Here is a 27,479-nt window from a genome sequence, read left to right as displayed (position 1 = left end):
CTTAGAATCAAAGAATTCTAGATCTAGTTGCTGAATGCAGTGGGACAACTTATTTCCACTTTCTTTAGGCTAACAACCCAGCAAGACCACTAATGATAACTAGAGGTTTTTCCAATTATAGTTTTAACTGAATTGTCCTTTTCCTACTTCAACCACTATGTCATTTCCATCAAATCCTGCCCTGTACCACTAACTTTTAAGGATGTATATGTAAAGTAAATTCCATGTTTTATTTAAAAAAATTATGCTGTCTGTGCTCCCTTTGTGAACTTTCTTACAGTCTCTTCTATAAATCTTAAAAAATGTTTTAATGACTTTCTATCTTCATCATTATTACTAACCTCCCCTTTCCCAGTCAAAAACTAAAAGAAAAAAAAACCTTAAGTAAAACATAATTGACAGTGGCCATGTCAAAATATGTTGTTTCTTCTGAGAACACTGAATTCATTACCTCTGTCAGGAGACATGGCTGATCATTGCATTGTATTCTTAAATTTGTCAAAGTTGTTTTCATTTACAGTGTTGCTATCCTTTTATCAATCGTTCTCTTGGTTTTACTGGTATCTCTACAACACCCTTGCCAGAAAGCCATCCCACATAAAGGAGTATTTTTTTAAAACCAAAAAAGAGAAAGAAAACAAAGAAGGAAAAATCAATATAACTAATCAATACACTGAAAAAATTCAATCCATTCAAAAAGTTCAAAAGTGGGACGTGCAACAACCGTGGATCTCCCAAATCCAGGAAGGGGTGGCTTGAGAGGATGATATATATATATTTTTAATCATGCTTATTTGTCATAACTTTGCAACATTCAAAATTAATTAAAATGTGTGTGTGTGTGATTATTCTTTCCACTTGTACCATTATGGTCATTTTGATATTTTTTTCTTGGCTCCACTTATTTCATTCTGTATCAGTTCATGTAGATCTTTCCATGCTTCTCTGTATCCATCACCTTCATCATTTCTTACAGCACAATAATATTCTATTATACTCATGCACCACAATTTGTTCAGCTATTTCCCCAATTGATAAGCATCTACTCCTCCCCTCCCCCTCTCCCCCAGTTATTTGCTATCAGAAAAAATGCTGCTATAAATATTTTGGGGTATGAGGGGACTTTTTTCTTCTTAATGGCTCCCTTGGGATATAAGCCTTACAATGGAGTGTCTGTGTCAGAGTATGAATGTTCTTGTCACTTTATTTGCATAGTTCCAAATTGCTTTCCGAAATAGTTGTAGTACTTCACTATTCGCCAATGTACCTATCTTCTCACAACCCTTCCAACATAGACTAGCGCTGTCTTTGATACTGTGCCGGGTGTGAGGTGAAACTTCAGGGTTGTTTTGATTTGCAATTCTCTTATTATTAGTGTTTTGGAACTTATTTCAGGAGGTTGTAAATTCTTTGCAATTCTTTTGAGAATTAACCATTCAAAACCTTTGAGTGCTTATCAACATAGGTGATGGCAATCGGTCATATGCACATACAGACTTATGTGTTAATTGTTTACATATCTTGGCTATTAAACCCTTATCAGAGAAACTTGATACAAAGATTTTTCCCACTCAACTGTTTCCCTTCCTATTCTAGATGAATTAATTTTGTCTCTGTAGAAGCTCTTCAGTTTCATGTATTCAAAGTCATGTATTTTATCTTTTGTAATTTTCTCCATCTCTTGTTTGGTTAAAAATTCATTTGCTACCCATACCCATGAAAGGTAAATGATCTGCTTGTCTTCTAACTTTAAAAAAAATAGTATAATTTTGAATATTAGGGTCAAATATTCATTTAGGTGTTATAGAATATGGTGAAAGGAACTGGTCCAAACCCAATTTCTGACAGACTTTTGGAGTTTTCCTAGCAGTTTTAAAAAATCAATTAGGAAGTTCTTTTCTGAATTCTTCTTATTTTTTATTTTACTTTATTTTTTAACTGAAGCCAGAAAACTTTAATGACTGCTACTTTATGATGAAATTTTGAAGTCTGGAAGTACTTCTCCCTTTTGGACCCTACCTCTTTTAATAATTTCCATTCATGTTCTAGATTTTATTCAAATGAATTATTATTTATCAAGTTTTAGAAATTACACCTTTCACAATTAATAATTTAATGTATAGCATTAAAAATATAGATTAATTTTGGTAGTAGTCATTTTTATTATATTAGCATGGTCTAGCCATAAGCACTGATATTCCTTCAGTTATTTAAAATGTTGTTTCTGTAAGAAGGACTTTGTAATTAGATCTATACAAGTGTTTTGCATCTTTGTAGATTGATCCTCAAATACTTTATGGATTTTGTAGTTATTTGGATTTCCCTATTATTCCCCTTACATTTTTATATTATTATATAGAAATGCAGTTGATTTGAGTTTTTCTTTTGTAATCTGCAACTTTGCTGCAGGTATTAACTTGATTTGTATCTTTGCTGATTTCCCTAGAATTTCCCAAGTAGGGCATTACTTGATCAGGAAATAGGGATAATTTTATCTTCTCTTTACTTATCTTTAATTTCCTTCTCATTTTATAGTTGTTGTTATCATTTCCAGAACTATATCAAATGATAGTGGGGAAAGTGGATATCCTTGTTTTACTCCATTTATTGGGAAAGGTTCTGGTGTATCCCCATTGCATATGATGCTTGTTTGCCTTTACATGCTTTTTATATTAAAACAAAAGGCCCCTACATGTGTAAATTAGTGTTCAACTTTGTCAAAGTCTATCCCTCCTCTTTCCCTCCACCCCTCTGCATGTAAGATAAAAATATGGTTTTAGGGATTCTGTGTTTAAAATTATATTCTTTTCCTAAAACTTTGATAGAACTCTCCTTTGAATCCATCATCACCAGCCAATTTCTCTTCCCCCTCAACTTGCCCCCTCCCCCTCCATGTTCCTTTACATTTAGTTCTACTTCCTTTTCTGAGGCTGGGTTATTCAAGATCTTTATTTAAACTGTCAGTTTGGGTATTTTATATTTTTTCAAGTGTTCCTCTATTTTATCTTCTCAGTTTTGTTACCATATAGCTGTGCATAATAGAGGCTGATTAATCATTATTTCTTCTGGTTTTGTTGTGATTTCACTTGGCTTATTTTCTATTTTGTTGATTTTCTACCTCCCTTTTAGTCAGACTGGATAAAGGCTTATCAATTTTATTAGTGTTTTCAAAGAATTAGCTCTTAGATTATAATTTCTGTAGTCTTTTAACTTCTGGTTTAATTATTTAATTTTTAATATTTCCACTTTTGTTCTCATTTTAGATTTGTTGGCCAATTTAAAAAAATTCATAATCCATTCATTCTCTTTATTTTTTTAATGTCTTTGAAGGATATGACTTTTGCTCTGAAGACAGCGTTTGCTGCAGCTCAGAAATTTTAATGAACTGCTTGATCATCATAATTTTCATAATTATTGTTCCTATGATTTTGAGCCCATTCAGGATTTAATATGCTAAATCCATTTAGGATTTATTGTTGTCTCCACGTGAGTTTGTGTCCTTTGTTTATAGTCCTTGAATTTGTTTCTATTTTTATTGTTATGGTTTGTAAAGGATATTATTTACTATTTCTGCCTTTTTACATGTTTGCCCATATTATCTCTTTTCTCTAATATGTGGTCAATTTTTGTAACTGTTCCATGTGGCGCCAAGAAAAGTGTATTCCCATTTAGATATCCTAAGACTTTTAATTCCAGTATATCCAGCAGTTTGTTCAATTCCATGTTTTCCCTTTTGTTTATCTGTTCAACTTTTCCAAAATTGAGAGGTTACTGGGGTTTCCTATGTCTATTTTGTTACTAAGTCTTCATGTAGCTCAGTTAACATTTCTCTTATAAATTTGGAGGATATAAATTTAATTGACTTATCAATGGTTCATTTCAATATATTGTAGTTTTGGTTATGTCTTTTTGTTTTGAATGTTTTTGCTTTGTCTGACAGCATGACTGATTTTTTGGATTCACTTGATGCATGGCAAAAAATTTTTCTAGTCCCTTATTTTTATTGTGTTATGTCTTTGTTTTTTAAATGTTTCTTGTAAAAAAATCAGTTGTAGGGTTTTATTTTCTTATAAATTTGTCACTAATTTTTATTTTATTGGATTGCTTAATACATTCACATTTAAAATTATGAGTTAATATTTTCTCTATTTGTCTCTAATATTGTTCCTCATCCCAAAGTATGATTTTCCCCTCTTTCACTGTAGACACTGTATAGTGTCTGTTATTTTAGCTCAACCTTTTTTTTTAAAGGTGGGCCTTATTTCCACTGGCTTTTTTGTCCCTTTGCCTTCACCTTCTCCCCCCTTCCATTTCCATCTCTTTCACCCTGCTTCTGGAGTTTTGCTTATTATTTCCTTTTTCTTTTTTATCTATAGTTATTTAATTCTTCCCTTTCTACTTCTCTCTCTCAATTAGTCAAACAGAATCCCTTCTCTTCATTAAAAAAAAATTCCATTTTTCTGTGCCTTTTTCTAGAAAAGATTTATTTCTCTCATTCTCTTTATCGTTCCTTCTAATTTATTTATTTTTTGGTTCATGGCTCTTACACTTAATTACTTTTAGTGTCTGTAATCCTCATGGTATAAAAACTTGAGTTGTTACTATTTTGGGCTCTCTTTTTTAAACAGCTTGCCATTGCTGTGTAACTCTTGCCCCTTGGTCTCTTTTTCCTATTGTGTTACTCTAAAGAATACTAATTCCTATAGGTGATAAAGAAGATATTGTCTTATGGTAGAACTTTTCCTCTGATGGTTAGTGCAGCTCATTACTGTTACTTTCCCCATTGGCCTCAAAATCTCTTCCCTGGGTCTGTGCCCTTCTACTCTTCTGGGTGTTAGTTGCTCCCAGAATGTTTATTTCCTTCTTGTAAATAAGGATGAGTGCTGTCTTTAAGTGCCAAATCCTTGCAGATAATGCCCATTTTAAGGTCCTCATCTCCTTTTAAAGATTATCTTTTCCCACAGAGCATCCATCAGTTGTACCCTTTTCACCACTTAAATAAAGTTTCCTTTTTCTTCCTGTCTCCTCATCCATTCTCTTCTTCTTGAGACTATAGGAGTTATTTCCTACTGTTAGCCTTTGACTTGGTGAGGGTACATCACATATTCCCCCTCTTGTCTTTTTCCTCCCATCCCCCCTTTTTATGCACCTTCCCATTTTGTCATTTAGTCCCGCAAAAATCACTGATTTACCTGAAGGCAGGGTGTTGTGAAGTTTAAGTTACGATGCTAAGGCCTATTTCTACACTATGATTTCTGCTTAACTTCTGCATAAACCCGCGTCTCCTGGTGTACATCTAGAAAGAAGTTTCTTAATGGTCTTTGCTATTTTATTCATTTCTGTTATCTGGGGTTTTTGAGAAATAATCTTTTCAGGTCTGGATTTCTTTCTAAGAATATCTTGAACAAGCCTTTATTGTTGAATGTCCATTCTCGCCCCCCCACCCTCCATTTTTGGGTTCAGAGTTGTAGGTCACCTTGGGCTGCATTTTGAGCTCCATTGCTCTTTGGAACATATTATTCCATTGTTTCCAGCGTTTTCTTAATAGTCTTGTTATTTGAATTGCCTTTCTTTTGTATTTGTCTTTTTCCAGGTTGCTAGCAAAAAATTTTTCTCAATAGAATTTATAAATTTACCATTGTCTTGGAATTTTCAGCCCCCCAACCCCCCTCTTTGGAGGCGAGCTCTTGATCTCTGCAATTACCATTTTGTTTTCTGCATTCAGAAGTCCTGGGTGGTTTCCTTGTACTAATTATTCTTATATTATGGTGTTCAGGTTTTCTGACTTGTTGCTGTCTTCTGGCAGACATATGATTTTTAAGTTGTCTCTATGCACCTTGTATTTGAGATGAATATACTTTGTATGGAGACCATCCTTTCTTTTATTGTTACTGCTTTTTTGCTTATTTCAGATCATCAATTTTCATTTATTATCTATGTATTTTGGATCAGCTATCCTCTCTTTAGGTTCTTTGGTGAGACTTGCCATTATAGATTCAAGTTCTTCTATTTTGCCAATTATTTCAGCTGTGCAAGTCATAAATTCTGCTCTCACAATTTTTATTTCCCTTTTTAAACCAAGAAATGTGTTGTATTTTCATGCCCTCTTAGAAATCAAAAGGGACCTTTGACTCATCATGTGTTGTATCATTTTCCTTTATCTTGCATAATTATACATAGATGTCAGAATTATCACTGTATATGGAGGCCATATTTCCTTCTGCTCTTAATGTCTACTCTGTTGGTGTATTGAATTATACTCAAGGTCTTTGAACTTTTTTATTTCTGAGCTTGGTAACTTCAATCTTTTCCCCTTATTTCCCCATACAGTTCACTTTCTTTTTCCCTTTTGATGAAGGTTTTTCCTAGTGAGTGTATTTCAAAGCATCTCAGCCTTTTCCCACACTGGGCAATTCATGGTTCACCAGCCTAGATCTTGGGGGTGGGGGATAGAACTGGCCTCATCTGGATGCTGGGTTCTGTCCCTCAGAATTAGTGGAGTTCCACATAGCATTCCTTCCCTTACCCTTGCCCCCCTTTTTTGTTAAAAAGACTGGAGCTGAACAGGAACTTTAAATTGTAAATATTGGAGTTAAAAGAAACATTAAAAGTCAATAGAAGGGAACAACCAGGTAGGAATTTATAAGGATAAACTACTTATATTCTAATGGTGGATGAGGAAAGGCAAATGATACAAGAACCCTAATGTCATCAAGATAGTCATAGAGCTAAATAAACAAGACAAATTGCCTAGGATTGATTTTATTATGAATTGACAATGTTTAACGAAAGAAAAGGGTGCAGAGAAAGTCTACATTAAGGGGAAAAAAAGAGAATGAGGGATGGGGTGAAGTTATTTTCTTAGTATCCCCAGTGTTTAGCACAGAGACTGGCATTATGTACACTTAATAAAATGCTTTTTGATGGATTATTCTATGTTTTCTTGGAAGTACAATGTTCAAGTTTTTGCTTGATCATGGTAAGTCTTAAATGATCTTTCCTTACCTTTTCTCATTTAGTCCTTCGCTTCATTCTCTTTTCCTTACATTTGGATATTTCTACCTTCTAAGTTCTTTATTTTCTTTTCCTTTTTTTCCACCCCAAACCTCAATTTATAATTTTCTTCAACACCTCTTGATCCATTTCTTCCAGCCATTCTTGTAGCTTTTGTTGCTAAGTCACTTTATTTTCCAAGGTCCTACTTGTAGGTATTATGGACTTCCTTCTTCTGGGTTATCTCACTTGGGCATCACTTAACAAATATTATTTCTTCTTTGTGCTCAATGTTTTCTTCTGTTTACTTATATATCTAGTCTACTCTTGGTTTAGTGTGTTGTGCTTAGGCCAGTCCTCTCTGGCTTTCTTGGATGGGTTGGGTAGGACCTCATTGTAATCTGGATGCCTCTGCTCCTGTTCATCTAGACATAGTTGGCAGTAGGGCCCAGACAAGTTTTCAGTCCTTGGTTTCTGAATCTCCTAGTGGGATTCCACTTAGAATTCTAACTTCGATTGGAAGCTTGCATGATCCCTAATTGGAAGTTGGTTTCTTCACATCCCAGTGAGATACTGGGAAATTAGACTGAAGGGATCTTTAAGGACCTTTACGGCCTTTCTTCTTTTATGATAAAGTAGTTTGGGCTCCTGCTTCAGGTTCTCAATTAACAGAGCTTGTGCATTCTCCTTCCTTTTCCTTCCCAGTGGACCTTCAGGTTAATTTATGGGAATGCTTATTAGCTGCCCTGGCACAGATCCCTTCTGGTGACCCTGGTGTGAACCCCTCAACCCACCTCTGATGAGCTTTGGGATATATTTTTGTGTATACTGGGTTGGATGGAAATCTTCTTCTGGATTAAAAGAAAAAAGTTCTTTACCAATCATTGTGAGGTTGTCAGGTATTGCTCTGGTTTATTTCTGAAGAGAAGGGATTCTCTGTCATTTTTCAGAGAGCCATTGTAACCAAAGATTTTCTGTGCTTTCTTTCTTAAGAGTTCTCTAAAGACTTTAGTCCGTTTTGTTCTGGTTGACATATGAGGATGTTTCTATCTTCCTCTTCATGTACACAACAAGGCTCCTTGGTTTCAGTTACAAACATGTTAATCTCACTTTTCTCTCTTCAAATTGGATATGCTGTATCATGCACTTGAAAGAACATAGGATCTGGATTAAGAAAGTCCTGGTTTCAAATCCCACCACTGACATTTATTATTAAGGAGCAAATCTCTTGAATCGTGGTTTCCTCAAATGCAAAAGACTGGACTATATGGCCTATAAGGTCCTTTCTAGATGTTCAACCTCACATATATTGATCATAATATTTGTGTAGAGTACATCAGTATCACGCCCATTTTATATTAAGGCAAATGAGTGACCTAGGGTCAGAATCATTTATGTTAAAATGTTTTAGGGTGCCACCTTTAAATCTGACTTGTACTTTTTATAATTTCATTATTTTCCCCCAGGAATGATATTGATTAAATGTATTCATTTTTACAGCTATTTTTCAAAATTGGTAGGAGTTTTATTTTCAAGATGCAATCAAGTCAAACAACTGAATTTTATTTCAATATTGAAAATGTGGAAATTCTTTTAAAACTGTACAAAGGAAAAAAGGTCATTTCAATGGATAAAACATTTCATATCTGGTTCTGCTGTTAGTACCTATGTGCCCTTGGACCAACTCACCTCATCTCTTGGAATGTCTCCTTGGTAAATACTAGGTAAAGGTGAAGAGGCTGGACTACATGGTCTCTAAGGCCTCTTTTAATTCTAAATCTATGATTCCATGAAATATTTAAAATATTTGTGTGTAATGAACAAACACACCTTTCTTTTATAGCATTTCTATTAAAAATAACATGCAAATGAGATAAACACATTGATTTGGCTACTCAGGAAATATATTTCCTAGAAACTTCTGAAAGAACTGACTCTCAAATTGATCTGAATTTTTAATCTGCCAATACGGTAAGGTTTTGTGATTTCCTCAGTACAGAGAACTCAATATGGGAACTCTCTCCACTAAGGCATATTCACACCCTTCTAATGCCTTCGTTAATCTGTTCTATTGATTTTACTATGGCACAAAGAGGTTAAATAACTGCTGCAGGTCCACACACAAGGGTAGGAGGCAGGATTTGAATCTAGGTCTTGATTCCAAGCCCAGATATTTTAATCTCCTACTCCTAAGCTCTATTTTTAAAAAGATATGCCACATTTCCTTAGAATTTAACGTATAAGAAATCTAAAATTCTTGAACTTGGTTTCACTGTAATTATTTATAACAATTTACTTTTCTCAATTCAGTTTTAAGTATTCTTTATTGCTATTTATGTAGTTTGTTTCAACATCCTTTGCTTATAGTAAAGAACAAAACATATTAATACTTATGAATGTCTGAAAGGCCAATAAATTTCCAGCACAGAAGTAAATTCCTGAATTTAAATAATCAGTACAAGTTTGAATATATTGCAAATGTATGAAAGCGAATATTCCCCACAATCAAACCTGATTATGTAATTTTAAACACTTAAGCTCTGCAGCTGAATGAAAGAGAAAAAATTAGTAAGAATGTACATGAACAAAATTTCTTGGCTAATTTTCTATTCTTTGGTGAAACAGAGCTGCTAGAAGTTCTAAGAAGAACAAATATAAAATATATTTTGAAAAAAAGTTGAATTTCACGTGTATTTGGATTAGTTTCCTTGTATTTTAGTCTATGGAAGATTAATAAAGTAATAATAATGCAAGGCAACATAGCATATAAGATAGAGTTGGCCGAAGAGTCAGGAAAACCTGGGTCTGAGTCAACTTTGTCAGTGTCCATGGAACTCTCTAACGCTCTTTAAGTGACAGAAAAGGTTCTGACCTTCATTGGTAAAAGAAATTATCTCATTTGGGAGTTCCTAATACCAAGGAAATCACAGGTCTAGTTTCTATCTCTAGCCTATCAATGACAAAAATAACAAATAAACAACAAAATCCTACCATTTCTTCTCTCTTAATCTGCACTTTCTTTGAAGCTTTCTTCACTTTTCTACCTGTTCTGAGACTCTAGACCTGGGAAGCCAGCACCTAGATCATCCAAAAGTTCTTCAAACTTTGTTCATGAGGATAACTCTGGAAAGGGTAGGTTCCCGTTCTGAATAACTAGAGCATGCTCCTGAAATTCCCTTACTCAGTGGTTCATTTCTTCTATGGCTTACCTCTGCTTTAATAAAGGGAGGGCATGGAATTAGTGGGAGAGGCGGCAAGCCTGACTTTAAATTGTCCATATGGCTCAGCACTCACTCATTGTCACAAATTAATGATTTTGGATTTAGGTGCCAGAAAAAGATGGATGTAAAATATAGGGTTACAAAAGAAACAATGATTTGTACAAGAAACATGAAATAAAATTTTAGAAACTCAATGACAAAGAGGCTTCTCTATAGAGATGAACTCCAGATGCTTTAAATTTAACAAAAAGAAAAAAAAGAGCCTGAAATCTATTGTGGCATCATTTAATTTGCAGATATGGAAAAAACAGATCTTATGTTAGACAAACATGGAATTTAAAAAGGAAGGGGGGAGTTTAAATTCTGAAAAAGTGACATTCAGTTTAATAAAAAAAAAAAGTTTTGGCTAAATTATGTTACTTTAAAAACGGTCACATACTCATATCAATATCAAGCTGGAGACACTGGAACGAGCTAAGTCATTTGACTTCTTGTTAGGGTTTTAAAATGCAAAGGTATTAATGTTGATTTTTTTTTTAAATTAGAGGTTGTGTTTAAACTTTTTGTATTACTTAATTTTCATTTTGTTAACTAAAGGATAGGGGCATATCATCTCTCCGAAGTCTGAAAATTGCAGAGAAAGTAATGAGTCACAATGTAGAGAGTTTCTATGTATGAAAAGGAGAGTTAAGTTCCTATGAGTGAAATCATAGGTTAAATCTCTATCCCTACAGCAATAATTTAGAATATTTAAAGTTAATTATAATGTGTTGGGATATAGTAAAAAGAGTGCTGAACTTGGAGTCACTAGGCCAGAGTCCAAATTCTCTCTCTGCCACTTGCGACAGTGTTAGGGCAGTTTTTACTTTCTTAATCAAGGTGTATAAAATTGGGTAAAGTGACAAATTCTCTGGTCCTCAGTTTCATCTACAAAAGAGAGGGCTGGTAATCCACTTATGACTCCATCTAGATTTAGATCTCTGGTCTTTCATGTATTTATCCTTGTTAAGATAAAAATTACAATCTAGGTGCAGAAAAAAATTTCTGAGTTTTTGTTTCTCTTTCAGAAAAATGGACTGTTGCTTAGTCTATTTTGCATCTGGCTCAAAATGGAGATGTTCAGCTAGAACTGGCCTTTATGATATTATGATATGCCCTTATCAGGAGGATGCATTTTTGTTTTGAAGCATTTTAAATCATTAAGCTATAATTATGACATAATAACTAATGAATGGTATTTTGGTCACCTACCTATAAAATAAAAGCTTTTGTCAAAAGGTTCAGAGTAAGAAATGAAAGACTAAATAAGGCCTTGAATAGCTTTATTGAAATCTGTATAAATAAACATGCACATTTCAAATGTAAACTCAAGTGAACTCAAGTGCAGACAAAATTTTAACCTCTGTCATGCAGGAGGTTAGTTTACATTAGAAAAAAAAAAACCAAACCAAAAAAATCCAAAAAGCAGCTTTAAAATACCAGGATGAAACATCAGCTTTAATATCAAGGTATAAAGCAAAAGCCATGTTCAACATACCTCGTTTATCCTGGTCAAATGCATCTTTTCCCCCTCTTTTTAACTTTAATGCTAACATAAATAAATAATTTACCAAAATGTGCACTCACAGAGTGAACTTTTATTTACAATACACAATTTATAACCTATTGTATTTGATTAGTTCAAGTGAAGAACATCATACTTTTTGCTTCAGTAACAGTGGGACACAAAGCAATTCCTCAGGTCATAGGTAGGTATATGAAGCGTGTCCCAGCACTTAAAAGATTTCCTATTAAAGGCAGTATTGTATGCCAATCAACAATACATTCTTTCAACTAGATCAAAGGGAAAGCAGCAAATAAAAAAAATGATTAAAATGTTCACACATATTTTTGGCATCCTGAATCCTTGAATGTGGTTAACTAAATCAAATTCAAGGTTTGTATGCTTTAGATGCTGTACAGGTTCTGACTCTGGAACATGCAAATGCCAATTCTCTTATAACGAGTTACCTTCTGAGAAAAGCTGTAAGGCTATGGTGAATTCCATCAGGAACACACAAAGAAAATTAACAGACCTACCTTTAAAGCCAATTGTCCATTAATGATTTAAAGGCAAGTATATGAAAAAATCTCATCTATGCTTGATGTACAGTTATTACTATGGATATAGAGTACTATTAAGTCTGACCTTATTTTATAATAATTGGGAGAGCTGAAAGTTGCCCAACTATGAAAAAATGGGGAGAAAAATGAGCAGCACAAATTTAAACTTTGGAGTGACACCAGATTAAAGTTATGCATTTCTTATAAGCAAGTTAAGAATTTTAATGTCTAAGTAATAGATCCAACAGCAATAAGGAATATTTAACTGAAAAAGGATTTCATATGCAGTGAAAAATCTAGAGCCTGCTCCACAGCAGCAGTTAGATGAACATAATATTCTTAATGTTTAATGATACCACAAAGAGAAATAACCTTTCTGAGCTTATTTCTTCCATCATGATTCAGTTTTTCTTAATAGGCCAACTTGATTATTAGGGAAAGACTTGAAAATTTGGTTTTCCAAGAATACTACTGCAGTATTTATGCTGCATTTACTAGTGCAGCTAAATAGTTCAGTAGTATGAATGGTTGCCTAATATACATGAATAAGTTCATCCAAAAACTAGGTTTAGTCATTGTTTTCTTGCAGTATTATTAGAGTAAATTAAATGACCAACATCCACAAATTTAACATTTGTCATCAGTTAACTCACATCCAAAACAATTAAAGAAACATAATTCATCAAAACAGCAGCAAACTTAAAAGGGGTTTATTTTTGATTTCCTATATATATTTAGCTTGTAAATACAAGACTGTAAATGTATTAAGAGACAATTTCTGTTAAAGTTTTCATTGTGTTTCACTTCAAGTACTGCACAAGTTAAAATCTGATAAAGGATTTACATTCTCTTATTTGAAACTCCCCATCTCAGACTTCTGTTTTAATGTGGTGGGTAACTTCATTATTTCAACAGAAACCACCTGCAGGAAAGTCTCTTTTATGGCTTCTAGGACTCTCATTAGTTAGTGTGCATACAGTTCTCATTTTCTATATCATTGTCATTCTCATTACTATCTTCATCACTTTCTAATGGGATGCCTGTGGCAGCTGAAGCACCTTGTTTAGTTTCTCGGTCAAGGGGAAAAAAGCCAGTTCCACTGAAAGTGTCCTGTCTCTGGTAGAAGAGCACATATGCTGCTTTGGACTGTAGGAGCAAACAGACAGACAGACACACAGACAGACAGACAAAGAGTGTTAACATAGTAATGATTTTCAGATGGTGGCTGATATGGATTGAGAAGCAAGATGAAGTCAAGTAAGTGAATAGTATGTGACTTAATGTAGGTAGACAGGAAAAAAAGGAATTTAGTTAACTGAGGCACTCAGAACTACTTTAAAATACATCTAATGGACTAAAACTTATGATTGTATATTTTCTTTCTAGTAATAAGATAAAAAACACTGAGGCAGGAATCCTGTTTACATAGGAACTGTTTCAGACTCACTCCTAAATCATCAAACTACTAAATAAAAGAATTATATTGTAAATGTAATTAAGGGCAAATCAAAACTAGTTCAGACTTAGATCAAAACAGCACCTAAAACATGTACTAAATATTGATTATATACATATATATAACCCTGTCTAGGAATTAAAAACTCAGAAAGCAAGCTGTAATTCCTGACCTAACAGAATTCTTTGAATTTTAGAACTGGTTGAGACCCTCCTGATCATCTAAAACCAACTCCCTCCTCTCCAAATGAAAGAACTGATGGCTAGAGATATAAAGTGATTTGAGCTGTCACATGGAGAGCGGATGATAAAGTCAGGAGAGCTAGAAATCATAGTACTGTTCTATGATGTTTCAAGAAATAAAAAAAATAAAAGAAATATAAAAAAGAAATAAGGCAACAAAGCATCATATCCCATTAACATACAGAATTCTGAGAACCAAATCTAATGAAAACCCTGGGGGACAAAGAAAACACAAGGACTGCAATATAAATGAAATTAGTAGGCATATGCTTCTTTTGGCACAACTGATTCTCTCCAGACTGCTAGACATGATATTCTTTCTCTACACTACTATTTACTTTTCTCTGGTGGATAATCATTAATTGGCATGTTCACTAACTGTGATTGAAACCTCTAACATCTGACTTGGGTCCTCCTTTTTCTTCTTTCTCTCTACATTCCCTCCTTGGTAACCATCTCCTCAGCTCCCAAGAGTTAAATTTATATATCTTGCCCTAGTTTCTCTCTTGTAACCTAGTTTCACCAATTGCTGAGTGGACATTTCAAAATGAGATGTCTCATAGTCATATTAAACTCAACATGTTAAAAACTAATTATTTTCTTCCCACATCCACCCTACCTTCTAAACTTTCCTACAACTACCAGGGCCATGACATCCTTGGTACCATCGTGTACTCCTCACTCTTCCTCAATCCACATACCTAATAAGTTATTAAATCTTGCCATTTCTTTTTCCAAAACACAGCTCTCACACCTGTCCCCTTCTCACAAAATCATCACCCTAGTTCAGGACCCCTTAACTGTTGCTACGCTCTCCAGCTGCTATGCTCTCCTCCCCCAAATTACCTTGTATTTATTTTGCATATATTTTGTTTAAGTTTATACAAACATGTCTCCCTTAGTCAGAAGGTAGATAACTTGAGGTCACAAAATGTTTTACTTTTGTCTCTGTATCCCCAGCATGGAGAATTTGACAAAATTTCTCCTATCTAGGTCAGCCTTTGACAACAATTTGTATAAAGGAAACAAAAGAGGTGTAATCAGTATATAGTAGGGTATCAACAAAGTTAAAGGACAAAGTTTTAAAAAGGAAGGACCATTATGAAGTTAAGGAGAATAATGACTAAGAAAAGGTTTCTGGGGTTGGAGATTAAAATACCATTGTTTTACCATGGGATAGAACTTTTACAGTGAAGCAAATGATAACAGGTAAGTTAAAAAAAGTAAAAAAGTAAAACACATAAAGTGGAATTAGAATCAAAGTCAATGATGTCTCTTTAATAACCCAAGAAAAGAAAACTTCCTATCTGAGAAGAACTGCTGGGAAAACTGGAAAACAGTTCGTAGAAATCAGATTTAAGTCACTATCTTACATCACATGCTACAATGTACTCCAAGTAGAAAAAGTTACCTAAAGGTCACATCGTTAAAAAAAAAAAATTCACCCCCAAAACTTGAAGATAATAAGATCAGGTACTTTTCACAGCTAGGAGCAAGGGGCAAATTCTCAACCATACAAGGGATAGTTCAATTATGTGAAACTGAAAAACTTTTGTAAAACCAAAACAAATGCAATTAAGATTAGGAAGAAGCTGCAGGCTGGAGTTAAAAAAAACAACTTTGACCTAAGATCTATAGAGAACTATCATAAGTAATATGTAAGATCAAAAGCCACTCCTCAATAAATCAGTGGTCAAAGGATATGAACAGTACTCAAAAGAATAATTACAAATTATTTATAAAAGATGACTACAAATCACTAATAGAAGAAATGCAAATCAAAAACAATTCATGTTTTACGCCCCAATCAGTAAACTGGCAAAGATGACACAAGTTGGAAAGACTCAATGGTGGAGGAGTTGTAGTAAGGTAGGTACAGTAATGCACTTTTTCGATCTGTGAAATGAATTGGTCTAATAACTCTAGAAAGCTACTTGATTCTAACCTAAGAAAGTGGACAAAATGTTCATACCCTCTTGATTCCATGATCCCTCCATTGGGCATATACATCACAAGGAAGTCAAACAGAGAAAAGTTTCTGATACAGCAAAATAGTAATAGTAGCAAAGTAGCAATTTTTGTGGTAGCAAAGAACTAGACAGCAGATGTTCACTGATCGGGTGTAGCAGCTAAAAAAACCTGTTGGACATCAATGTAAAGGAATAGTGCTAATCCATAAGAAATGATGAATAAAAATACTCAAAGAACCATGGAAAAACATGGGCAATCTGATAAAAGAGCGAGGAAAGCAGAACCAGGAAAACAATGTACACGTTTGCAACAATGTAATAAATAAAAAGGCACTGTGGTACAGTGGAAACAGTTTTCTAGAGTCAGAAAACCTGGGTTCAAATTTCACTTCTGGTGTTTAATGTCTGTGAGGCCTTAGGCAAGTCATTTAATATTCACAGGTGTTGATTTCTTTATTTGTAAAATAAGGGATTTGGACTAAATTGTTCCTGAGGTTCCTCTTCTAGCTCTAGATTTGATGTTATGAATGAAAAAAAAAATTGAACAATGTATAATTATAATGATCACATGACCTCAGGGGAGAAATGGAAAAAAATCATCTTTTCTCTTCTTTGCAGAGATGGGAGACCATAGGTCTGAAATATTACCTGTGCAGTTGGATTCCTTGGTGTGTTGGTTAATTTTGCGAAATTGCATTTTATTCTCTTTTGGTCCTGATTAGAAGAGATGGCTTGCTGGATGGAGGAGGGATGTGTTTGGAAATGAAAATGATATAAAACAAACAAAAATATCAACAAAAAAATGAAAAGAAAGTCATCATTGAGAAGGCAGGCTCAGTAGAATGGGGAAGAAGCTAGACCTCTAAGGATTTTTTGAATTGGAAGCAACCGTAGAGACCATCTACTCTAATCTGCTCACTTTACAGATGAGAAAATGGAGGCCCAGGAAGATGGAACTGACTTGGAGGAACTGAACTGAATGAAAGGAGTAAAAACATAACAAGTGTAGAATAACTTCTTGAGGAAAAAGGCCAGCAAATTACTATCTGAGGGTCAAATCTTGCGGCCCAAAAATGGTTTTTACATTTTAAAACATAATACTACTTGACTTAACAATGGAAAAACCACTCAGCTCTCAGGTGGTACAAAAGCAAGCAGGTGGCATGAGTTTGCTCACCTCTATCCTAGAATTTTGGCAGGGAAGGAGAGAGAGGATGGAAAGTACATTAGAAGGATGGCTGGGTAGAAGGAAATTCTTTAAGGGTAAGAGATATATTTCTCTGATAACATCCTGTCATACCACTTCTCCATAATTCCTTATTTTATGATGCGCTCATGGTCTGCTCATGGTCACATAATCTTTAAAGTTCTTTGCATGATTCTCAACATTAATTCCTCTTGGACTATATTATTCCTTGATTTGCAAACATACATCACTTCAATACAGGCTTGAAAAAGATGGGGTTTTGCTTTTAGGGAGAAGTTTGAGTTGATTAAAAGATTTGAGTAATTTCCCAAAGACAATAAATACAGTTCACTCTTTTCTTATTCAATTCTAGGTTCTTCTCACTGTCTATTTGCAGTATCTGTCCAAGATACATATATATTAAAGTCAATAGCTTGTTCATACAACTTGAGGAATAAAAACTACTTACTTAGTAGTAGGTTATCAGAGCTTTAAAAAGCAACTGTTCAAATAGGAAAATCACTTTCTTTTTGGGATAATTTCTTTCTGCTCGATGAACCTAAGCATGTTACATATAACAGTAAACAGGAAGCAAAAGTATTATGAACTAGGAGGATGAGGAGGATGAGGTCATTGATCACTGGTAAGGAGGATGAGAATATCTGCTGGGCCTAGACTTTTTCATGTCCAGATAAGAGGTGTCCTATAATAACAACACATAGACTGAGGCAAGGAAATGATTTTAAAGGTTATCTGAAGGTCATTAAAATTAGGCTGGCTTTAACAGCTGGCCCATCTCTTTCTGGGTATGGGCATGTGCACTTTGAAGACAAAGGCGGGAGAGAGTAGAGAAAGAGTACCTGAAGCTACAGGAGAAAGACAATTTTAAAAGAGAGTTACTGAGGCGAAGCTGCCTTCTCCCTCCTTCCTCATCTCCTATCATCTATCACTTCCAAACCCTCCTCCTTTTCTCTTCCTCATCTCCTATCACTTAGATGCCTTTTGACACTATTTCCCCCTTCATCCCTGTCTCACATGCTGAAGTGGCCTTATTCCTTACCAAAGCTAAATCCTTCTATTTGTTCAAGAGGATACCATTCTATCCTGTATCCTCTGAAAAACTGCCCTCTTTTTCATCCCTTCTCTATCAGTTATCTTCAGTCTCTGTGTACTGGCTCCTTCCCCACTCTCTACAAACATGTGCATCTCTCCTCAATTCTCAAAAACTCTCAAGTGATCCTTCCATCCCCATTAACTATTATCCTATATCTTCTCTGCCCTTGTGGTCAGACTCTTTGAAATGGCCATCTACAATAGATGTCTCCACTTTCTCTCCCCTCACTCTCTTTTTAATACCTTATCATTTGGCTTCCAGCTTCCCCCAAATTACCAGTGATCAACGACCTCAAATGCCACATTCAATGATCTTTTCTCAGTCCTTATTCTCCCCAAGCTCTGTTCACTATGACTGGTGCAGGGTCTAGGGTCAGAGTTATAAGCTTCTCCTTGATAACTCTGCCCTCTCTAGGCTGATGGAACACCATTCTCTGCTGGCTCTCCTCCTACCCCATGAGCGCTCCTCAGTCTTCTTTGCTGGGTGCTAACACAGATGTCCCATGGGGCTCTATTCTCATCACCCTCTATACTGCTTCACTTGGTGATCTCAACTCACACAGATTTCATGACCATCTTTATGTTGATGATTCTCAAATCTACTCATCTTACTCCAGCCTCTCTGCTGATGGCCAATATTGCATCTCCAACTACCTTTCACACATCTTGAACTGCATGTCCAATAGACATCTTAGACTCAACACATCCAAAATGGAATTATCTTTCCCCTTACACCCTGCCTGCCTCCTAACTCTTCTATTACTGTTGAGGGCAACACCAACCCCTCAGTCCCCCAGACTCACAACAGAAGTGCCCTTGATATCTCTTACCTCCTTCTACCTCTCCTCCTCCCCCATAAACAATCTGTTGCCAAAGAATATCAATTTTACCATTCCAACATCTCTTGAACATGTCCCCTTTTCTTCTCTGATACTACTACCCTACCCTGGGACAGGCCTTCATCAACTCATACTTGGACTACTGGAGTAGCTTGCTGGTAAGTCTGTCTCCCTCATATCTCCACCAACTCCAATCCATCCTTCATTTGGCCACTAAAGTGATTTCCCTAAAAAAGGTCTAATCGTATCACATACACAGACTTTACCCCCACCTTTACTGACCCAATAAATTCTAGTGGCTCCCTACTGCCTTCAGAGTCATATACAAAATCTTTTGGTGTTCTAAGCTCTTCATAACTTATTCCTGTTTTTCCAGTCTACTTACACCTTACTCCCTGCCATGTACTCTTTGCTCCAGTGACAATGGCCTCCTAGCTGTTGCATGAACAAGACACTTAGTCTCTTTTCTATGGGCATTTTCTCTGGCTGTCCCCTATGCCTAAAATACTGCCCTCCCATTCCTCCCTTTCCACCTATTGGCTTCCTTCAAGCCCCAACTAAAATCCTATCTTTTAAAGGCAGCCCTCCCAATTGTTCTTAATTCTAGTGCTTTCTCTTTTAAAATTATTTCCTATTTCCCCTGAAAATAGCTTGTCTGAACATATTTATTTGTTCGTTGTCTCCTCCATCAGATTGTAAGCTTCTTGAGAGCAAGGACTGTCTTTTGCCTCTTTTTAATCCTGAATACTTAGCTTAGTGGTTGTCTTTTGTGTTCAAAGAACAAAACTATATCACTATGTTGGGGTCAAGATATAGTGTGTCTGACTATGGCTGATAAGACCAATATAAGCTCAGAAGCCCACAAAAATTGGGCACAAATAGTCCATGTGAACATTTGGAATGGAGAAGTCTCTGAATTTTGCACATCTCATGTTTCTTTTGAGCTACTGCAATTTTCTTTAGCTCATACAGCACAATGCCTTCTTTGATGTGGGCATGCTATGCTGGGTGGTCCTGTGTCAATGTCTCCCATGTGATCCCAAAATTCCTGAGAGAGACCTTAAAGAGTATCCTTGTATTGCTTCTTGGAACTTCCATGTGAGTGCTTGCCCTGTATGAGTACCCTATAAAACAGTCTTTTAGGCAAAGATATGTTTGGCATTCAAACAACATGGCTAGTCCATTGGAGTTGTGCTCTCTATTACAGAGAACACAGAGTTGGAATGTTTGGCAGTTCAACTCAATAAAGGACCTCAGTACCCAGTACTTCATCTTGCCAGGTGATCTTTAGAATCTTCCTAAGACAATTCAAATGAAAGTGACTCAGTTTCCTGGCATGGTGCTGGTATGCTGTCCAGGTTTCACAGACATACCACAATGAAGTAAGTATAACAGCTCTGTAGTCCTTCAGTCTGGTAGGTAGCCTAATACCTTTTCTCTTCCACACTTTCTTTCAGAGCCTCCCAAACACTGAGCTAGCTCTAGCAATGTGTGTGTTAACCTCATCATCTATGTGCACATCCCTGGAAAGGATAACACCAGGGTAAGTGTACTTTTTAAAGCACTCAAGACTTCTTCATTTGCTGTAACTAATGGTTCCATGTATGGATAGTGTGGTGCTGACTGGTGGAGGATATCTTTTATTCTTAGTGTTACTGTCAGGCCAAAATTAGCAAAAGCAGCAGAAAATTGACCTGTTGTATTTCAGCCTTGGAGGCAGCATTGAGTGCATAATCATCTGAACAAAACAAAAAGTCATGCACCAATTCTCCCTCCACTTTAGCCTTGGCTTGTAGCCTTTTCAAGTTAACTTGATGCTATTTTGGTCCTCCCTGAAGGCATCTGAAAACATCATGCTAAAAAGCTTGGGAGCAAGTATACAGCTCTGCTTCACTCCAATGGTGACTGGAAAAATGCAATAGCTTAGTCCATAATGCAGAACCCATGCAAATATGCCGTCATAAAACTGACTTCTTACAATACTGATGAACTTCTCTGGGTAACCAAATCTGAGTAGTTAGCACAGTGTCTGGTATATAGGAGGTACTCAATGAATATTTATTGGCTCACCAATATCCACCCAATGCCAAGAGAACACAATGAATAGTGTATTGGGTAGAACATCGTTGGTAACTTTATGAGTTCATGGAAAAGACTGGCACAAGCCATGAAGGCATGGATAGATTATGATCTGCATAATGTGATCTGCATGGAGGGCAAATATACACTGATAAGATAAAAGAACCAGAGTATTGAAGAAGGGGTGGAAAGAAATGTAGGCAGAGGAAAAGACAAAGTATAAGACAAGAGAAGTGATGATTGATGAAGCAAGATTCCAGAGGAGGATAGGATGAAGATTCCCAAAGAAAAGGTTGCAACCTAGTCTGTTATTATACAAACTTAAAAAATAGCCCCCTCCTTAACTGCTCGGCAACTCTATATTTCCCTATATCAAGAACTAATATTTATCAATCCTAAGTCACTAGAATACTTATATAAAAAATGAACTAGGTTATATCCCTTTTTGTGAGTATTCTTTTTTTCATAGCTAAATTTAACTTCAACAGTCTAAAAAAGATTCTTTTGATTTAGAGACAACAAAAGCAGGTACTTACCACAATTTGGTCTTCAGAAGCAGTTGAGACACTACTGTCATCAAAATAGTACCATTTTCCATCATCTTTATTTTTTGCAAAAGCAGTATCTAGAGTGAAATGTGGCCCCTTTAGTGAGTAATCAATACTTTGACTAAAACTACTTAAATGGGAAAACCATATATATGAAGCAAATCTATAAAATCCACAAAATACTCAATTACTTGTGTGTAGTTTATGAGTTATTTCTTATAGACTATTTGTGATAATGAGCAACTTGAGACTAACATCCCTTCTGGTCCAAGTTATATACTAAGAAAATTATCTGTCACACTTTTATCATCCCTAAAGTTTTACTATCCTAAGGTTTTCTAGAAAATATTAATGAAAAAATATCATGTTTGTTACCTAAGAACTTTTTTAATCAATTCACAAAGTTGAAAATTTAAAATTTTAAATGCCAAAGAAAAAAACTAATAAATTCTTAAAGCTTTTCTTTTTTTTCCCTTAAGGCTCATTCTACAAAGTCCTTCCTGATGACCCATAGATATTGAGTGAGTTCTTTCTTATCCAGTTATCTTGTTGTATTTATTTATCCACTCCATCTGTGGGAAAAGTCCCAGTATCTTGGTGGCAATGTTTGTCTCTGTACCCACAGCATGTATAAGCATGCCTCTGCAATGGAGAACAGGGTCTAATAAATGCCGACTGAATGCGTTACATCTTTTACCCCTGTTGCCTTTGCTCCTCTATTCCCTTCTTTTCTGTGTTAGCTAAGTAACAATTGGGTTTAAGAAAGCAAAGCCCAACTCCTCAGTCATAGGCAGCTACAAAACATCATTGTATGTAAATTCTGGTACAATACTATGCGAAATAAATTAGGGTTGGACAGTTGGTGTTCAGTGGCTGAATCAGCTGGTTTAATATCAGCTCCTGATCTTAAGAGTCTATCTCTAACGGACAAGGACTTTGTTTTTTATTATACTGACTTTCCCATCCTCAAGAAATCAACAAATTCAAATTTACACCTTAAAAACCTCATCACTTTTAATATTTATGACTAAAATCTTGATGCTTATAGACTCCAACTAAAGATAATATATAAAATGTCAACTTACAGTGCCCTCCTCCCATCCCTCCATAGTGGTTGGACACAGCAATCAAATTGTACCGGCAAGGCCCTGCATTTGGATTAATAAGGAATTCTGACATATCCAAGTCACTGTTTAAAGAAAAACTCAAGTTATTGATAGATTATCACACATTTTAATATTGATTTCTGTTGTCAGTAACATTTTACTTTTTCACATATATTACTTCTTCCCAGACATCTCCTGCTGTCTGTTGGCCTTTCCCTGCCAAAGAGTGCTTCCTAAGAGGCCCTGGGATACAGTAAAGTTTGCTTGGGGATTCCGAATTTAAATTTATTTTACTGCTTGTCATCATCAACTGCTACCCAGATTTATATGTCAACATATTTTTATAATTAAAATATTAAATTATTTTGAATGAGAATTCCATTAATTCTAAAAACCATTAGTGGTCTCCTAACATTTAGCAAATGCAATTAAAACTTACTTAATAGGAAAATCAACTAATGTGTCCAACTTATCCCTCATGTATCTGCTATAAGAAAAACGCTTAAGATGTACCACCAGTACTGGAGGCAGTGACCATAAATCTAATTTTTTTGTAGCCTGCTGATGTTCTTTGCAATTTGGACAGTACCTAAAATAAAGAGAAATATATATGGATACTTGGTTAATGAACAAAAGCAGCAAAAGATATGTTATTTTAACAAAATAAAATAAATAAAAATAAAGAAGCCCCCTCCATACCTTTAACAGAAAGTAATGTTTCTTTCCTCTTATCATGCTTTAATAAATTTTGATCATTTAACAAGATGAAAAAATATATGTAAAAGTACAATTTACAAGGATGACATTGAGATTACTTGAAATCCATTAACACATGGATATTTCCATGACAGTATTACAGAATATCTATAAAATTTGTGAACAGGAATTTAATTTGTATTTTTATAACTTAACACAAGTCTGAAATGTAACTGTACTTATACATATACACACACACACAGAGCTATATTAAATCTGAAAATGTAACTGTAATTACACACACATACACAGAGCTACATTTGAAGTAATACACATTCTCTAAGTAATATTATCACTTAATAGCTTTACCACCTAAATCAGTGCTTATTAATCATTTATCAAGCAAGGAGCTAACAATCAGTTAATTTTTCACACCAGGGACATACCTGAACACAAATCCTTATAGGAAATAATTAGAAACAAGTATTTAACATTGTCTCTTACCAAGGATCTTCAGCACCTAGCTTTTCTTTTGTTGTAAAAAGTTCAATGCAATCTTTTAATTTCACAAAAGGTTTTTTGGGAGGTTTATATTCCACACTTTCATGTTTTTCAAAATCCTAAAGAGAAGTATTTCTTGAGTTAAGAGAACAAATGAAACAAAACTCATTTTAGTGATACCATCCTTACTATGAAAAATAACGACAAGCTCCTAAAATATGATACTTTCTTTGAAAGTATCAAATCATATTATAGCTAATACTTTTTAACAAATTTCTAAAATGGCCTTTAAATCATAGTCCTTTAATTATAAACATATTTTAATGAACTTTTCACTAATTTTTGGCAAATGCTTTAACTACCATCTTTTCTGAAAAACTTTGCCTCTAAAAAGTCTGCTGAAAATTTATGTGTACTAAACAGATTCAACATATCTGTCAACACACTAACATTAATTTTAGGATGCTAAATGAGGAATTAATGAAGTGACCTACCTCAGCTGCATTATCATCAAAATATCTTTTTTTCAATTCAGGATCCCAATCCAAAGCAAGAAAAGATCTTTCTAAGATGAAAAACACATTTTTCCTTTTAAATATTTACAAATGTTTACTCTGTCAACATTTAAGTAAGCAGTTTTAACATGTTTGTGTAACTAGGGAAATTCTATTTCATTCATTTCAATAATCATTGATTAAGCAGTTATTATGTGCAAGTCACTGAGCCAGGTGCTGGGGATAAAGATGAAAATCAACACAGTTACCAAGCTATTTCCAAGGACATTTCCATAAATTAGCAATTAAAAAAAATGGACCTTATTGGTATGAATTCAATGCAAATTTAGTTGCAATACAAACTTTGAATAGATATTACCAATTTCTGAAATTAAATTTTAACAGTGCTTAAAACTGTTCTGTTTAAGGCAGAAAAACTTTAAGAGAAATGAGTATACAAATTCTGCATATAAATTCCAGAGACTAAAAAAAAAAAAAAATCAATGTACTTTGGACCCAAATTAGTGTTCAAGGCCTTATTCAGAAATAAACTCACCATCTAGTCTAAGCTGTCTGTCATCAAATCTAATATGTCTAGTATCATCTTTGATGTAGTTGATGTCAGTATTGCCTAAATTGTTGAATTGGAATGTAAATAATCGTTTTTTGTGTCCCATGAGAAGTTGACCTTTGCAAGTCTCTTCAGTACATAATCCATTTTCAGAATCATTATCTCCTCCAACTGAATCTTCAGACTGACTATTTTCATTCTCTGAAGGAAGTTCTTGATCCTGGCTGGATTCATCATCTGGCTCATCTGTTTCCATTTCGCCTGGGGAAGTATAATAGTTAAAAACAACAAAAACAAATAAACAAAAACTTCAAATAAGCCTGAAAATGTATTTTCTTCACTCTTAAATTGTCCATCAGAAGTTAATAGATTACTTATAGCAAAGGCCTTTCATTTCAGAAATTTACTAGTTTTAAAAATGAGTACCAAGGACTTCTCATTTTTCCTGTCCTCCACCACAGTTCTTCCATTAACAAGCACCACTGTACCAGGTGCTAGGAATTAAAGAATGAAAATCAACAGTCTAAAAGCTATTTCCAAGGACATGAATTAGCAATTTAAGAAAAAAGGAATCAAGTTCTTATAGGTGATCAAATATACCTCAAACAACAGTGACAGTGAACACTTTCTAAAATTTAAATAAGCAACTCTTACTTGGGGAACATTCTTCATGTATTCCATTTGGGCCATTCCCATTAATATTTTGGTCCTTACAGCAGTGTAGGGATCCTTCTGTTTCTTCAGTTTCAGTAGATGTTTTTACATAACGGCTAAAATAAAATCAGGGCAAACCATATGTAGCATATTCTACAATATCTAATTCCACTCTCCCCCCGCTCTATTGTGATCAATTGTAAGTAACTTTATAATGAAAAAGTTTGGTGGGCAGCTTTCAGACCTACGCAATGTCAAAGGGAAATTCATGCTATAAAACAAAGTACCACAAGTAAAACTGACCAATAGTGCATACACATTGTCTTTTATTTCTAATAAGTAAAATTAATTCAAAAATGTATGTCTTAAATTTATTTATTTCTAAATTCATGACAAAGATAATGCCTTTGCTTCAAATTGACACATAAGAGATTTTATTTCCACATAGATATACAATGACGGAGCTGGATTAGATGATTTCTAAGGTTTCTCCTAGCACTAAAATACACTGAGCATGGATTTATACTGAAAAAAGTGCATTATTGCTCAGAAAGGAAATGACAGTTCAAGACTGACATCTATTAAGAATCTATATGCCATTGTTGGTAAACATAAGAGTACAAATAAAGATTTGTAGGGGGGCTAAAGGGGAATCTTTAAAAATGCTGCCTATCAATACTCAACCCTCTAAGAAAAACAGTCACATATGTTCTGAAAATACTTTACATGCTTTTAGACACTTATTTAGATTTCTCATTTACTTCCTTCACGTAAATTGGCAGGCACTTACCACATCCTCAACAATATAAGATTGTAGAGTTTTTCTTCAGTATTATTTCTAGGTACTGCCATAAGAAAAGGTTGGCCGAAGAGTGATGAACCACTATGGTGGCTGTAACCTGTATGCCTGTACTTTTCTCTTAAACAAATAGGAATTATGACTTGCTCAGTATCTTCTGTTCTATTGATGGTAATTTCAAATCTGTAAGAAAAACAGTGAACACAAAACTTCAGAATGATATATTTCTTTTGTAAATGTTCTTAGGTAATCTACTGTACAACATGTGATGTGAACTTACACATAAATATCATCCCGTTCCATAATACTATTAAGATTTTCATCCATGGCAAATATTCTGTGAAATCTGTGATTGTATATATCAGTAACTATCATCTAAAAGGAAATAAAAAAATGCTTTTAAATTAAATCCACAACATTGAAAAACTAAACATGAGGTTATATGTATTTGTCTCAAAAAAGGAAAAGAAAAAAAAGACTTTTACCTTATCAGCTGGTACCCCTGACAAAGTAGATAGAGCTGTGCAAAGATCTAGTATATTTCCAATTTTAGGAACAACTACTTTGTACTAAGCAAAAAAAACAAAACAAAACAGGAAGTTACAATTTGGCATTTTTGAAGAATGTTAAGATTCAGGCAAGAAGACTCTTCATATACTGTTACTTCTAACAAACTGAATGTCTCTTAAAAAGTAGATGAATGTAATTTATATCACATGAGGACTTTCAACAATTCAAATCATTTACTGACTCATTTCTTTTAATTTCTTTCCCCCCAAATCTCCTACAAAGTGGGTGATTCATCCTATATAAATCTCACACATCTTTGTATACAACGAGGTCAGCTAATTTGGCTAATGATAGTAGTACCGTTTGTACTTCATTCAATATCTCTGCACAGAACAACC

The 27,479-nt window shown here is 34.7% G+C and overlaps 1 protein-coding gene and 1 long non-coding RNA gene across 9 annotated transcripts in view; one reads left to right on the top strand and one right to left on the bottom strand.

The window, feature by feature from the left end:
- USP15 (ubiquitin specific peptidase 15) overlaps positions 1 to 27,479 on the bottom strand; it is a 196,257-nt gene that overhangs the window by 33,920 nt on the left and 134,858 nt on the right. For 4 of the 7 annotated variants that reach the window (XM_072655243.1, XM_072655246.1, XM_072655247.1 and 1 more), the window contains 11 exons: positions 27,057 to 27,140; positions 26,852 to 26,946; positions 26,563 to 26,754; positions 25,773 to 25,888; positions 25,104 to 25,379; positions 24,548 to 24,618; positions 24,057 to 24,172; positions 23,296 to 23,445; positions 22,836 to 22,939; positions 21,739 to 21,827; positions 11,520 to 13,463 (listed from right to left, as the gene is read on the bottom strand). In XM_072655243.1, the coding sequence (XP_072511344.1) occupies positions 13,278 to 13,463; positions 21,739 to 21,827; positions 22,836 to 22,939; positions 23,296 to 23,445; positions 24,057 to 24,172; positions 24,548 to 24,618; positions 25,104 to 25,379; positions 25,773 to 25,888; positions 26,563 to 26,754; positions 26,852 to 26,946; positions 27,057 to 27,140 (1,479 nt within the window). In that variant the 3' untranslated portion in view covers positions 11,520 to 13,277. Of the gene's footprint in view, positions 1 to 11,519; positions 13,464 to 21,738; positions 21,828 to 22,835; positions 22,940 to 23,295; positions 23,446 to 24,056; positions 24,189 to 24,547; positions 24,619 to 25,103; positions 25,380 to 25,772; positions 25,889 to 26,562; positions 26,755 to 26,851; positions 26,947 to 27,056; positions 27,141 to 27,479 lie in introns of those variants that run through there. The other 3 variants (XM_072655244.1, XM_072655245.1, XM_072655248.1) reach the window with 2 other exon arrangements.
- LOC140534327 (uncharacterized) overlaps positions 1 to 27,479 on the top strand; it is a 74,199-nt gene that overhangs the window by 36,102 nt on the left and 10,618 nt on the right. For both annotated transcript variants that reach the window (XR_011977249.1, XR_011977248.1), the window contains exons 4-5: positions 20,581 to 20,666; positions 22,230 to 22,271. This is a non-coding gene — a long non-coding RNA (uncharacterized lncRNA). The remainder of the gene's footprint in view (positions 1 to 20,580; positions 20,667 to 22,229; positions 22,272 to 27,479) is intronic.

This window comes from Notamacropus eugenii, chromosome 3 (genome assembly GCF_028372415.1).
Source record: "Notamacropus eugenii isolate mMacEug1 chromosome 3, mMacEug1.pri_v2, whole genome shotgun sequence".
Taxonomy (NCBI): domain Eukaryota; kingdom Metazoa; phylum Chordata; class Mammalia; order Diprotodontia; family Macropodidae; genus Notamacropus; species Notamacropus eugenii.
Note: the sequence above shows the minus strand (reverse complement) of the source record. Positions and strands in the feature narration are given on the sequence as shown.